This window comes from Lutjanus erythropterus, chromosome 4, assembly GCF_056507025.1.
Source record: "Lutjanus erythropterus isolate fLutEry1 chromosome 4, fLutEry1.hap2, whole genome shotgun sequence".
Taxonomy (NCBI): Eukaryota; Metazoa; Chordata; class Actinopteri; order Lutjaniformes; family Lutjanidae; genus Lutjanus; species Lutjanus erythropterus.
This window is the reverse complement of record NC_139320.1, coordinates 1111529-1125125: the sequence shown is the minus strand read 5'-3', so window position 1 is coordinate 1125125 and position 13597 is coordinate 1111529. Positions and strand designations below refer to the sequence as shown.

At 37.8% G+C, this 13597-nt stretch overlaps 1 protein-coding gene across 5 annotated transcripts in view; it reads left to right on the top strand.

Annotated features, from left to right (window-relative positions):
• Positions 1-11159, top strand: part of LOC146327339 (RNA-binding protein Musashi homolog 2-like) — a 386994-nt gene extending 375835 nt beyond the window's left edge. For 2 of the 5 annotated variants that reach the window (XM_084716755.1, XM_084716753.1), the window contains exons 13-14: positions 3872-4026; positions 11025-11159. In XM_084716755.1, coding sequence (XP_084572881.1) covers positions 3872-4026; positions 11025-11066 — 197 coding nt within the window. In that variant the 3' untranslated portion in view covers positions 11067-11159. Of the gene's footprint in view, positions 1-2684; positions 2742-3868; positions 4027-11024 lie in introns of all 5 variants that reach the window. The other 3 variants (XM_084716754.1, XM_084716752.1, XM_084716751.1) reach the window with 2 other exon arrangements.
• Positions 11160-13597: the final 2438 nt, after the last annotated feature.

Below are 13597 nucleotides of genomic sequence, written 5' to 3'. Positions count from 1 at the left end.
CAATAACAAGAATAGCAACAAGGGAGTGCTGCTAAATAAACTTATACAGAGACAGCAGTAAAAGTTATTCTATACATTATGACTGGACATACTGCCAGCTTGAAACATCCTCTCATAGGATAGTTGATAGCCATGCAGTACATTAAAAATTAGGACAAAGATGCATATACAGTGAGCTTAGATGCTACGAAGGCTTTCAATAGAACTGAATGGGTGTATCTATTCAGATTATCCTTTCCTGCAACATTTATACATTTGGCTAAATTACTTAATATGGACCCAAAATTAGCAATTATAGTGAATGGTACACTCTTAGATAGATAGATAGATAGATAGATAGATAGATAGATAGATAGATAGATAGATAGATAGACAGATAGATAGCACTGTACTGGGAAATTCTTGTGTTAAAGCAGCAAGTCACCAGACATTATGTGGATGTGACAGTATGTGGACAGTAATATACATGTAAATACCAGAGGAGAAAAACAAATCAAAAAATAAAATATATGAGAATATAGAAATATATACACAAATAATAATAAAAAAAAAATCCTAAAATGTAAAAAATATACAAGAGTAATATACAACAATAGTTATATGCAGGAATACAACACACCAAATATAGAATACAAGTGGTGTACCACGACACTGTGCAAAAATATAAAAAATGCAGTGTAAAATAGCATAACAGTTATATCCGCAAGACAGTGAGAAGTGAGGTAGAATTGTATTGGCACAAATGTGCAATTAGCCATGGCCAGCAGTGCAAAACAAAGAAATTTGGTTGGACCAGAACTATAAGGAACCATCTGTAGAGTGCTGTCTGTTAGACAGCGGTGAGGTATTGTATAGTGTCATCACCTGGGGGAGAAAAGATTTCCTGTATCAGTCCTTGTGACGGTGAAGCTGTTTCAGCCTGTTGGATAAAGAACTCTGCTGTTTGTCCAGTATGTGATGGGGAGGGTTGTCAGGGTTATCCATAATGGATAACAATTTGTTCAGTGTCCTCCTTTCCACCACTGCTTTAAATGCATCTGGTTTGTAACCAGTCACAGAGCTGGCCTTCTGAATGAGTTTATTCACTCTGTTTGTCTCACCGGCTCCAATGCTGCTCCCCCAACAGACTACAGCAAAGTAAAGTGCACTGGCCACTGAGAGATGATTTCCAACATCTTGCTACACACAGTGAAAGATCTCAGCTTCCTGAGGAAATAGAGTCTGCTCTTCCCCTTCTTGTACACAGTCTTGGTGTTGGCTTTCCAGTTCAGTTGTATGCCATAAACAGAGGCACAAGACAAGGCTGCCCCCTATCACAAGTGTTGTTTGCTCTTGTTATGGAACCCCTGGATGAATCTATCAGATCAAATGAAAAAATAACTTGTATAAAACTATAGTGGTATGAGTATGACTTGTAAGTGTCAGTGGCTTTGTGGATGTTTTTTGTTAGGCTTAAGAAGTGGGACAAAAAATGTGTCAAAAAAGTTTCTTAACTCATGAGCACTCCCTCTTTTAGTTTTGTCAAGATATCAGGATCTCCAAATTTGGGGATGGTTGGTTTCCACAGTGACAATATTTAAGATTTATTACGTTCAGTAGAACAGTGACTATTACTTGTACTAAGACATGCTATGCTATAGAGAGGCAAAATCAGACCCATGAATCACACATATGGGGTCCTATCTTACACCCGGCACAAAGCTGTTGCACCGGTGGCACAGGTGGCTTTGCTGTCTTAGTCCAGCGCAATTGCCATTTTGCCAGTCTGTAAGATAGCAAATGAACTGCCTGGTTTGTGGGCAGGAGGTCTGAAAATGATGGCAAAATGAAGGCATGGCCAGGTGAATTTGCTATCTTGTGCTCAGCACATTGGAGTAAAAACCACTTGTGCCCTAGACCAGCTAAAACCTGGTTGAAGTACAAAGTCTGTGGCACAATCGATCTGAATACACAAGACAGTACCTGGCACGGCGTGTGTGTTAAACAAGCATGCGCATGTGTCTTTAAAGTTAATGTCATTAATGAAGAAAAGGGAATTATTAGAACTACAAAGCTTACTAAATCTCAATAGACCTGCAAAGTTCACGCAGGACAGGATCACAGCTGTCAGATTGTCTTTAACAGACAGTCAGCTGACAGGCAAGCTGGAGCAGCTGTAGTGTTTGTGACTATATGTTTATTGGGATCCACAAAAACAAGGATTGAACAATTATGATCTTTAACAAAATGCACAAGACCTTACATCTGACCTTACATCAAGACTGTCTTGACAATGAAAAAAGGTATTTGTACTTCTGTCAGAGCCTGATGCTGGCTGGATATACCCATGCATAATTTTGTGCACAGGTATACTCACTGGGTCAGTTCACTTCTCATTTCCACCACACCATCTCTCCCCTACTCCTCACTCCTCTCCTCCTCTCCTCAGCCAGCAGAGCTGCGTAATAATGATGATGATAATAATGAATTATAACATAACCAGTTACATATCTGCATGGCTTTTACAGGGCATTTAGTGTATTACTTTTTGCAGGTGTTAATGTAAAATAAACTATTTACACATGAAGCTGCATTGGAGACTGTGCATTGAGACCTGTCATCTCCATATTGCGTGCTCTTACAGTTTAACTTCTCAAACCATGAGATCTCCTCGCTTGAAAATCTTGTCTCTTTGTTCCCTTCAGGTAACTCTGCTGTCATGCTGCCACCGCTTGCGCTCTTGGCGCACCTGCCTCTTAAAGGTGATAATAGCCAACTTTCTGATTGGATTATTGCATGTTCAGCCTAAACTCATCCATGAATTAATCAGGGCACTTGGGCACAGCTGATAGGTGTATCCCGCTGTGCGCTTCTGGTGCAAGTGGTGGGACAGGGCAGGATACCCCTGTGACCCTGGTGCAAGATGGCAAAGGTTTATTTGGACACACCTTGAATAAATTAAATCTATTGTGCTTTGCACTCTAGATCAGTTTAAGATAGAGCCCATGTTTTTCAATTTAAAAGATAATTTTACAAGTCAAGAAAGTCACAGTTTATCGTAAAACGGTTGAGGTATCAGACTGTGATGATACATAATTAGAAAGACTACACACCCAGAAGTCACGCGGGATGTAGTCAGACAACAACAAATCTCACTTGTTCTTTGTCTTCATGGCCAATAAAAAGACCAGTACGCTGTGTATGATCATAAATGAATTTCAGGAGGAATGGTGTACAATTTGTATCTTCTGTTTATAGTTACTGTTTTGTTTTTGAAGTTTCAAAATATACACTTATTATGCAACACTACCAATACTAATAAAAATATTGAGCAAGAATTTTCTTATCTTTGCATCTTTGGACCATCATCAGAGTACTGTAGATTGAAGCATGTTGACTAAATGTAGGCATTTGGCAGTTCAAGCATATTAGTGGGAAAATGGGTGAGGTTGTCCAAGTTGCACTGAGGGAAAGAGCCAGTGCTTTAAAATTAGAGCCTCCCAGTATCTCATAAGTGAAGTTTGTGGCCACAAAACTATGCTTTATCTTTGCACTTTTACCATGTCAACATTTGAAAAACTTTGCAATCTGAAAAAGCCCTCTACCCTGACTTCTTGGTCATACTCTTTCCCACAGTGGGAATGAATACTGCCAGTGAACACAGCAATAACCCCTCATTGTACATGCAAAGATCTGGCTTTGAACCAAGCTCCTGATGCTCTGAGTTCTGTGTCAAGTTGCATTCGATCATGTTCATGAGAAGAACTCAAGTATAATGTTAGCCAAATGAAGTATGAAGATTGTATAAAATTAAGTTTCTCTTTTATTGTGTTCCAGGTCATTTGTGTTTAATTTCTTCTGGCTAATCTGTCTCCTGGTCGTTCCTCAGCAGGAACCAACCCAACACGACCTGGAGCCTTTCCTGGTGCCAACAGTCCTGGCCCTGTCGCTGACCTCTATGGAACCACCAGTCAGGACTCTGGTGTGGGCAGCTACATCACTGCTACCAGCCCTCAGCAAGGTTCTGCCTTTAGCCACAACATTGCTGTAAGTATATCTATTATTTCAAAATTCATCGCCATCACCATCTTCTAACCCAGTGGTTCCCAAACTTTTTCTGGCATGCCCCCATTCAGAGGCCGAAGAAAGTTCAGGCCCCCCACCCCCCGATTCAATACGATATCAATCATTAGCGATAATTCGGGAAGCAATCAATAAAGTGAACTCTTGTTAGTTTATTATACAATATATTCACTGAACTGTCTTTAATTTTATATTACAACCCTGCTCACCACCCCTGCAGTGACCCTGTGGTCCCCCAGGGGGGCCTGACCCCCAGATTGGGAACCACTGCATTAACTCCTTGTGGCTAAACTCATTCCTCAACCTCTTCCACTCCTTATATTACCACTGATAAGAAAAGAAAATGTAAGATAGAGATCATTTGGATTCTCCATCTCTTGAATAAGTAATTTTGTTACACTTTGTGCAGTTACTTGCACTGCTCCATTCTTACATTACAGTAATCCATTATTACCTCACAATGAACTTTTAGCTTTTTCTTAAGTTGGTAAAAACTCAAGGTTTAAGGTTAGGTTCAATAATCCCTTTGTGTTTTCATCCCTTTTCTCCTTTTTATGCTAAACCTTCTTCCCTTGATGTTTTATGACACACTATGCCTGACATATGACCACCTCTCCGATGGCACTTCTGACCCAGGAAGTTAAAACTTGCCCATACACGTGGCCCTTTTATTATTGTTTGTATCATTGTTGAACATCCAGGTTTTAGTTCTAATCCATCAGGATTCCTAGAATGTCCCTCAAGTAAATAATATCAGGTAAAAACAATTCTATTAAGCGTTTTTCACAATACTGTTATGAGAAGGTTTCTTAGTCTCCTTTGATGCCTGGCCAGGTGATGCCATCAGCCAAAGTTGCTTGTGAACTTCTGGATTGAGTTGGATAGGCAGATGAAAGCTGGGAAAACAAAGCCCACTGATAGCTTTTAATTTAATCATAGTATCAAGTAACTAACCAGTGCACTAAACAGAGACATTAACAAGGTATTTTGTGTGTTTAACCACCCCTTTTTTGGCTCACACACATCATGAATACCATCTGTTATGCAAGTTTAAATTCCCCAGCACTTTCCAGGCTGTTGAGAGAACTCTACAAAGGACTTTGCAGGAGCTTCTTTGCTCTAGTCCTTTTATTCATTCAACTGGACCATATTGACAATACTACATGAGAAAATATATGTCATATAAATATTTTTAAAAAAAACTTTGATCACCATTTACATTGTTACTGTACTATATTTTAAAACAATTTTACACACTCTTAATTGTTTGCTCCACAATGAACAATTGAGCTTAGCTGAAATCAGCCTCCAATTACAGTTAATCTGATAGTTTCCATCAACTGTCACTAATATTGTCAGTTAAATAGAAGAAACAGGAACTGAATATGAACATGAGCAGTGCATGGATTCATTTGACTATCTACATTTACAGTTATGTTGGCTGATAATGGTGACCCGATTATTGCTGTGCATTATATTTACTGAAGTGCACCATATACACCAAAGAAACAGAATTCACAACCATCTTCTGTTCCATTTATCCACTCACACATGTAGGCATTATTTATACCCACTTAAACATAGTGCATAGTGTTGCTGTCCAGTGAAAACTGGGACAATTTGAGACAAAAATTGAGACAACAGTTTTTTAAGCCAAACAAACCATTTACAGAGCCACTGGATCATTTGAAAATGGCCACAAAGCTTAAAACATGACTATTTTTCTTAGCTCATGGAAAGCTGACATTTTGGACATCAGAGGTTTTTATTGGACAATGATGATAGAGTGGTGGGGGCCTGGAGCCTATCTCATATATGTTGGGCTAAAGGTTGTGTAAACCCTGGATAGGTCAGTATGTCATAGAGCTACCATGTATAGAATCATCACACCTATGTACAATTTAGAGTTTCCAGTTCACTTAACTTTCCCATCTTTGGACTCAGGTGAAACCCATGCACACACAGAGAGAACATGCAAAGAAAGGGATCCAACTGAACAATGAAAGGCTGCAGCTGACCACTTGCCTTGAATCAGGACCTACTGCAGCACCACATTTGTTTTGTTTTAGGTTTCTCTCATGCCTGAGCTCAGGCAACATACTGGCTCAGTGCATATGGAGTTATATTGAGGCCACATGTTTTGTACTTGAAAAAATAAGATAAAATAATCAAGTTTTGATCTTGAATTTTGAAAAATACATAAATGTATTCAAAATAAAAATAAGCGTACAAAAAGTTTTTTCAGGTTAAATATAATTATGATTCACTCTGCTAATTCTTATGAATAAATTATTTATTTTCATTTTTCACTTTCATATATTTAGATATTTGAGATCCTATTTCTTTCAGTTGCATGTTTTATCTTTTCAGATTCAAATCTTATTTTTTACAGTTTCAAATCCTTTTTTCAGTTTCAGATCTTTTCTTTTCAGTTTCAGACTTTTGGTCTGGATTTCGCGTGGGGGGCATGGCATCAACTGAGAGGGGTGAGGAATCATGACAGACAGCTTAACAAAAAGCCTAGAGACCTTCCCCTGTCACGTTGCCTTCAGGGAATGTAGGAACTAAAACAATTAAACTCAACACTTTATGTAGACTACACCATGTGATTGGCAGTGAAAAAACTGATGTCAGTGACAAACTTCCATTTGCACGGCATGCACGAACATCCTGCACGGCTAAATCTGTTTTAATTTTCTCTGTAAGTCTAAAGCTGTTAATATGTACAGTTTTATAAAGTTTTAATATTCTTCAATACATGGTAAGTTTATCCAAATATGGCCTGTTTTGAAATTTACTTGTTTTCGGAGATGTGAAAGCTGTTTTAAAACAGTACTGAGGACCAACTGCAGAAGCGAGTGATAAATTATGCCAGATTGTGCACTTCAACAGCCATACTTTAAGTGCTGAAATTTCTGATTTCCATGTAGCACTGTGAACACAGTGCAGTGTCCACTTGCAATGATGGCGTCCAGCTCTGCAGGCCCACCTGCTGGAGCAGCACACAGGTGAGAAATGTTCAAAATGAGAGATTGTTTTATGATAATTATATTTAACCTGAAAAAAAACTTTTTGTACATTTATTTTTTTTAAAAATACATCAATGTATTTTTCAAAATTCAAGATCAAAACTTGAATTTTCAGTTTCAAATTTTATTTTTTCAAGTACAAAACCTTTGGCCCCAATATAGCTCCTTAAGTGCACTGTCACCTCAAAAAGATCAAAACAAAAAGAACAAAAAGATCTAAATCAATTGTGTAGTTTGGGGATTCTGATTAAGTGGGAACTGATAGTTTAGAAGTTGCATGTCACCAGTGGCGAACTGTGACTAATAGAGCTGAGATTTCAGTTTGGCCAGAACTTAGCCAGACACACCAAAAATGCATCAAAATGAAAAACCATTCTGCTAGAATAAGCAGCAGGTAGCTTGTGACATGTGTTTATAGTGTGTAGCTGCCACATACAAAAAAACCCAATAGAGGGCTGCAGAATAAGTAATGTTTTCTGTACTTAAACTTGGATTAAACAGTAGATAATTGCCAACTACTGTTTGAATAAATTAGAATTAAGTTTGTGTTTGGTATTAAGAGCTGTAATAATCTATATGAATTATTCTGAATTTGTTATTTCTCTGTTTTAGTAACACACACTGAAGCAGAGATCTGCAGTTCTATTATTTCTGTCTACCAACACAGCTCTGTCTGCTGTGCTGCACTGTTGGAAGGAGATTTAAAAAAGAGATTCAAGTGACTGAAAATTGTTTTCTAACAGACTTGGGTACAAGTGCAATCTCAGTCTTCTAAAGTGAAAGCGAAAGTCCGCCTTTGAAAAGGCAGCGCTATCAAGTTAGTCACCTAGCAACAGCATCAGTCTCAACTTCATCTGATATCTCTGTCCTTCAGGAAGGACTAAGGGGATTATTTTTGGTCTCACAGTGATTATAGTGGCTATCTTTCGTCTACACATTTCTAAACTTTTCAATATCTACTTACTTCTACATATAACCACATTTATGGACGACATTGATGACATGAGACTGCTTTACGCGCTGAGTCGGCTTGTGGCAACGCCAATGGTAAAACAACCATGCAGCTCTGCCGTCACTCGTTTATTCACTGAACAGAACCTTTCACAAAAAATTCCACTACCTGTGGACTGCCTGGTGACACACTAATAATTTATGCTGTTATATTTCCAGCAGCAGGATATTGTGAAATTATTAATTATATTGGTCAAAATGAACAATAGTGTGTGTGCTCACATGACAGAGATGCAGTACAACAGTGCAACTCACTGATGTACTGATACAGAGAACTAAGATATATCAGGATTCATTGTTAGTTTGATTTCAAATAGAATTTGATGGCACAGAAAATCTAATTGAATCACCAGCCTTAATCTTTAACAGACCACTTGACTTGCAAATACTGATGATGTTGCCACGCGCCTCTGCATCTCACACAGATGCACAAGGTATCCTTTACCATTTGTATGACACATTTCTTCCAGAATTCATTTTTAACACTTGGTTAACCTTGTGAAAGGGTTGCAGTTTGGTTAGGTTTCGACAATACACTCACTTGGTTTTGGTTTAGTAAAAGATCATGTTTTTAGTTAAGTATGTTATGTTGCATAAGTCTTATGACGTGAAACAAGTCACATGACTTGAAATAACATTGACATTCAATGACGTTAGTATGGATTGGTTTACCTTGAAGTTGCTTAATATCTCAGTGCATCTCATACAGACACTAAAGCATGCCCTGTTTATCTGTATGACACCCTGAAGGGCATGACCAAACATTAGTATTTGATGACCTGGGAATGATATATTGATATATAGAAGTCATAATGACGTAAACATTTCTTAAAGTTTTTTGTTTCCTTCTTAATGAATACAACAATATTCTATATAACTGTACATAATTACCATTTTGCAACTCCTGTGATTTTTTTGATTATTTGATTAATATATGTTAGCATGAATGTGACAAACCTAAACTCTAAGTGTAGAAAATTCTTAGGGTAAATTACAGAATTCACAGATATGAAGACATTGATCTCTGGTCTCTGAATTGTTAATGAATGTGTTTCTGAAAGATCTGTGTGACAATCAGGTTAAATTTCATTGATGATATTCTCAGAAAATAATTTAACGCTGTCAAGGCTTGACATCATGGAGAGGTTTCTACTTTCATAACTGTAAGCCTTATTAGTTGAACCATAAACAACGCTGACAAACTTGAATTTTAAAACAGTGTTTTGTAAAGCAACAGCCCCATAAATACTGGATCATTTACAGAAATTGCTAACTAATTTCAGATAAATGCATTGAAGATCCCAATTAAAATTCACAGTTAGACTGGGAGCCAAAAGATTAACTGGTTTTCAAGTGTTACTACATGTTTTGTTGTTGTTCTTCTGCTTGTTGCTGTTTTGTTTGTTGTTGTTGTTTTGTAAAGCATGCAGGAGAATCAGCTCTGTCTACTGTGAATTATCCAATAGTATTTCAATCAGGAGAGACAAGTCACAATAATTGTTTTGTATACAGATTATATCTGATAATTAAGTCTTGACAAAAAGTCTTTGGTGTTCAGACTCTACAGGGACGTTTTGTAACTAAGGGTTGTCTGCCCAGAGCAACAACAAGATAAATCCCCCCCCATAGAGGCCAGACACTGGTGGTGTCAGCTGGTGATTCTGCTGGGACTGATAGACTGATGATGCTGATGAATCTGAACCATTATTACTAACATTAAAATACAGTAGCATAGGTCAGTCCTGCTCAGTAACAAACAGTTCAGACAGGAGGCAGGTTTATTCCTAAGTCCCACTCAATCCAGTTCTGAGGTAACTTGAGTTATATCTCCCAACTACTTTGTGGCATTTGGTACAAGCATGTGCTGTGAACACTTCACTGGCACATTTTAAGTAGCAACCAGAACTTGGTTCTCTGTTGTCCAGTTCATTTTCAACGCGGCTGCTCAAAATATTCTCCTCCGGATCTGTGCTCCTCCTCACAATAGGGTCAGTTTGGTTTGCAGTGTTTTTGTTCATTTTCAGTCTAACTCAGAAGCTCAGAAACACTGCAAACCAAACTGGCCCTATTGTGAAGAGGAGTGCAGATCAAGAGGAAAATATTTTGAGCAGCAGTGTTGAAAATGAACTGGACAACAGAGAACCAAGTAGAAGTTCTAGTTGCTACTTAAGAAGTGCCAGTGAAGTGTTCACAGCATGTACTAGCACCAATCGCCGCAAAACTGTTACCTCAGATTTAAATTCAGTTGCAGTGAGACTTATTAGAAGTAAACCTGCCTCCTGTGTGAACTGTTTGTTACTGAGCAGGGTTGACCTACACTACTGTATTTTAATGTCTGTTTGTCATAATGAAGGTCAGTATTTTGACAGGTGGTACACAGTGTAAAAAGTTTGTGAAACACTATACTAATTCATTGCAATGGGCACAGTATGATGTTGGTCTGAGATTTTAGAGAGAAAGAGTTAGTCATTGTTAGGATACAGAGATACAAGGTTATTTATTTAACATTTAACAACAACAATAAGATTTTGTTGTAATTCCTTTTTTGATTGATTGATTACTAGATAATGTAATACAACCAACAGTACAGAATTTGATGCATTTTTAAGACCCTTGTCAGTATAAATTTAAACAAATTGAAAACAAATAGCATTTTCATAGTAAAATACATTTGGTATAAATGGTGGGGCACAGTTATTACAGTTCAGTTCAAACCTTCATAGATACCAGCCTGTTTGTCACACCAGAAATCTAAATTTTGGAACCAAGCTGTGATGTCTGTGTTGTCCTTCCTGTCAAAGTAAGAGAGATAAGTTTACATTCATGCTGGCATCATATTGTATGAATAAAGTACACTCACCACTACTTGTTGCCTTCTTCCAAGAAGTAAATACTGACACAGTTACTAATTGTACATTTTAGGGTCCATTGATTGCAACAGCTTTTACAAATGGATACCACTGAAAGCTAAGAGGTGACTGGTTGCCAACTCATTTGAGGTATTACATATATATTCACAACCCTATCTGCCCATACAAATGTGTGTTGTCCTTGTATCCCTTATACACGTCTTATTTTCCCTTTCATTTCTGTTCTGTCATATTTATTGTGGACACTGTACGTCAGTCAATATAAGTCACAACTATCCCCAGGGTTTGTGCCAGCACAGCTGTATGGTATATTTGCAAAAATGGCAAACCCTTTGAAAAGTTGGATTAGAAAAGTTGTGAACTAATACTTGGATTCTCTCAGAGGCATCCTTTCTTGTAACTTCAGTATTAATCACAATTTGAGTCATGCATGCATGCTTGCATTTAGAAAAACAAACTGTTTTTTCCTCCAAACTCTCCTTTATGCACTGTTGCTTTCTCCGACATTTGCCCAGTTAGTTTGGAATTCCAGAGGGAAGGAAGCAGGACAGGGCCATTTATCCATGTGGTTCTTTTTCTCCTTTTACATATTCAGTCTTGAATCAGTCAGTACCTTTTCATATATGTCAAGTAGTAACTAGAAAAGCATAATTACATAATTACATAATAAGACATGGCATAGTTAATTGAATGTGCCTAGCACTGATGTTGTGCCACCATACTGCCATTTTTATATTTAAAGTTATGCAGCATGAACAAAAAGCTACATTTGTTTAACTTGTTTTGATGAAGACATGAAATAGTGAAACATTACACTGAGTTACACCTGATTTGACACAAGCATACAAGGCCTTCTTGTCAGTGATTTGCCATGAAAAATATTCACAGTAGCTTTCAAACTTTGTCTTCTTTTGATGCAAGAGTCAAGCAGATTGCTGAGAAGTGAATGTGTGGCTTGTAACTTAAATATTGGACACAATAGACATTTGAAATTCTGGACAGATTTTGAAATTGGTATCTTTTGGCTTCATCACAAGCATTACAACAATGTATCTGTTCTCAGAACTATAGGATTACAAAATAACATTACAGGTACAATTAACATTATCTGTCACATACACAAGGAATCAAGGTCATTTATTGTCATTACACAAAACAGGGTTGTACAACAAAATTATAGTTGTAGTTCCTTCATGCTATGCACAAAATACAGCATGCAGGTAATTAATTCAGAATGGAATAGGATAAAATCTAAAACAAAATAAAATAAAACAAGATGCTGACCTAAAGTTGTTTACAGATATACATTGTTTAGACCATGGAAATAATTCTGTGGTGTGTTTTTAAATTTGCATCAGGCTGACTGTAAACAGCAGCAACAAGATGGTCGCCATCTTCACAAAAATTTTGACATCTGGGAAGCATTGTCCATCAATTGTGACTGTGTTTGTGCACAAAGCTCCATTGATGTAAATACAGAATCCGCCTCCCCTCGTCCTGCTGGAGTCTTGCATCTTGCGTCCTGTCAGCTCAGAGATTGATCTGCCTGTCTAGTGCTTGATCTGTGATGTTGAGGATGTGGCACAGCAGTCACTGATTTCCCATTTCTTGACCCGTTTTGTCTGTTTCATTTCCCTGGTCAGACATTAGCCAGCATGGCTCTTATTCGCGCTCTCCTCCAGTCCTCCTGTGGTGGCCAGCAACAGTACGTTCAGCTTATCTGGCTGGGTGTTGAAAGACGCTGAGTGCATCATTGATCATTTTAAGGTCAGCCGCTCTTTAATTCAAACCCCATGTTTCATTTTGAGTGTATTTCTGTCATAGGTGCTGCATGTTTCAGCAATAAAACTAAAAAAATAACAGATTAAAAGAGAAAAGTAGTAAAAGTCTGGAGGAGTTACCAGCAGCTGCATCTACATGCGCAGTTGTAATCAACACAAATCTCCATCTCTACTTAACTGTATGTTGAACTGTATGCCTCAGCAGATTAGACTGCATTTCCATTGACTCTACATCTGGACTTTAACCATCTGGGTAGAACAGCTTCAAAGCTGTCAGTTTTCAAAAGTTTTATTTCGCTTCCTTTTTCCTGCTCCTTGTTTTTTCTCAAATTTGGAAAGCCCATTTTCTTTTATGTCAGGGGATTTTCAGGCCACAGATCTCCTTAGCTGAGAGGGGCATGGAGCAGGGACCACCCACTACATATATTGCATTGAATATTTTTGGGTCTTCTCTTGTTTGCTCTTGACCCTAGCTACTAAGTCTGCATTATGGCTAGCTGTGTTAGCCTCATACCTTGCACTTTCACAGGTGGTTTCTGAGGTGGAAGATATGTCACGAGTCTCTTTCTCATGAAGTTACAAAACCTGGACACCCAAATACAGCCATAAGTGATAATGGAACATGTCTTTCTGACATAATCTGCTGCCATGAAAGCCTCCACTCTTCTGGTGTCAGGCCAGAGATGAGATACATCAAAGAGTATCTTGTTGCAAATTACAAATATTTGCTCATCAAATGTATTTTATTAAAACAAACGTTATTTGTAATTTGAAAATACAAATATACATACCATACAAACTGATATTATCACCTTTTAGATATAAATATGATCTGACATTTAAC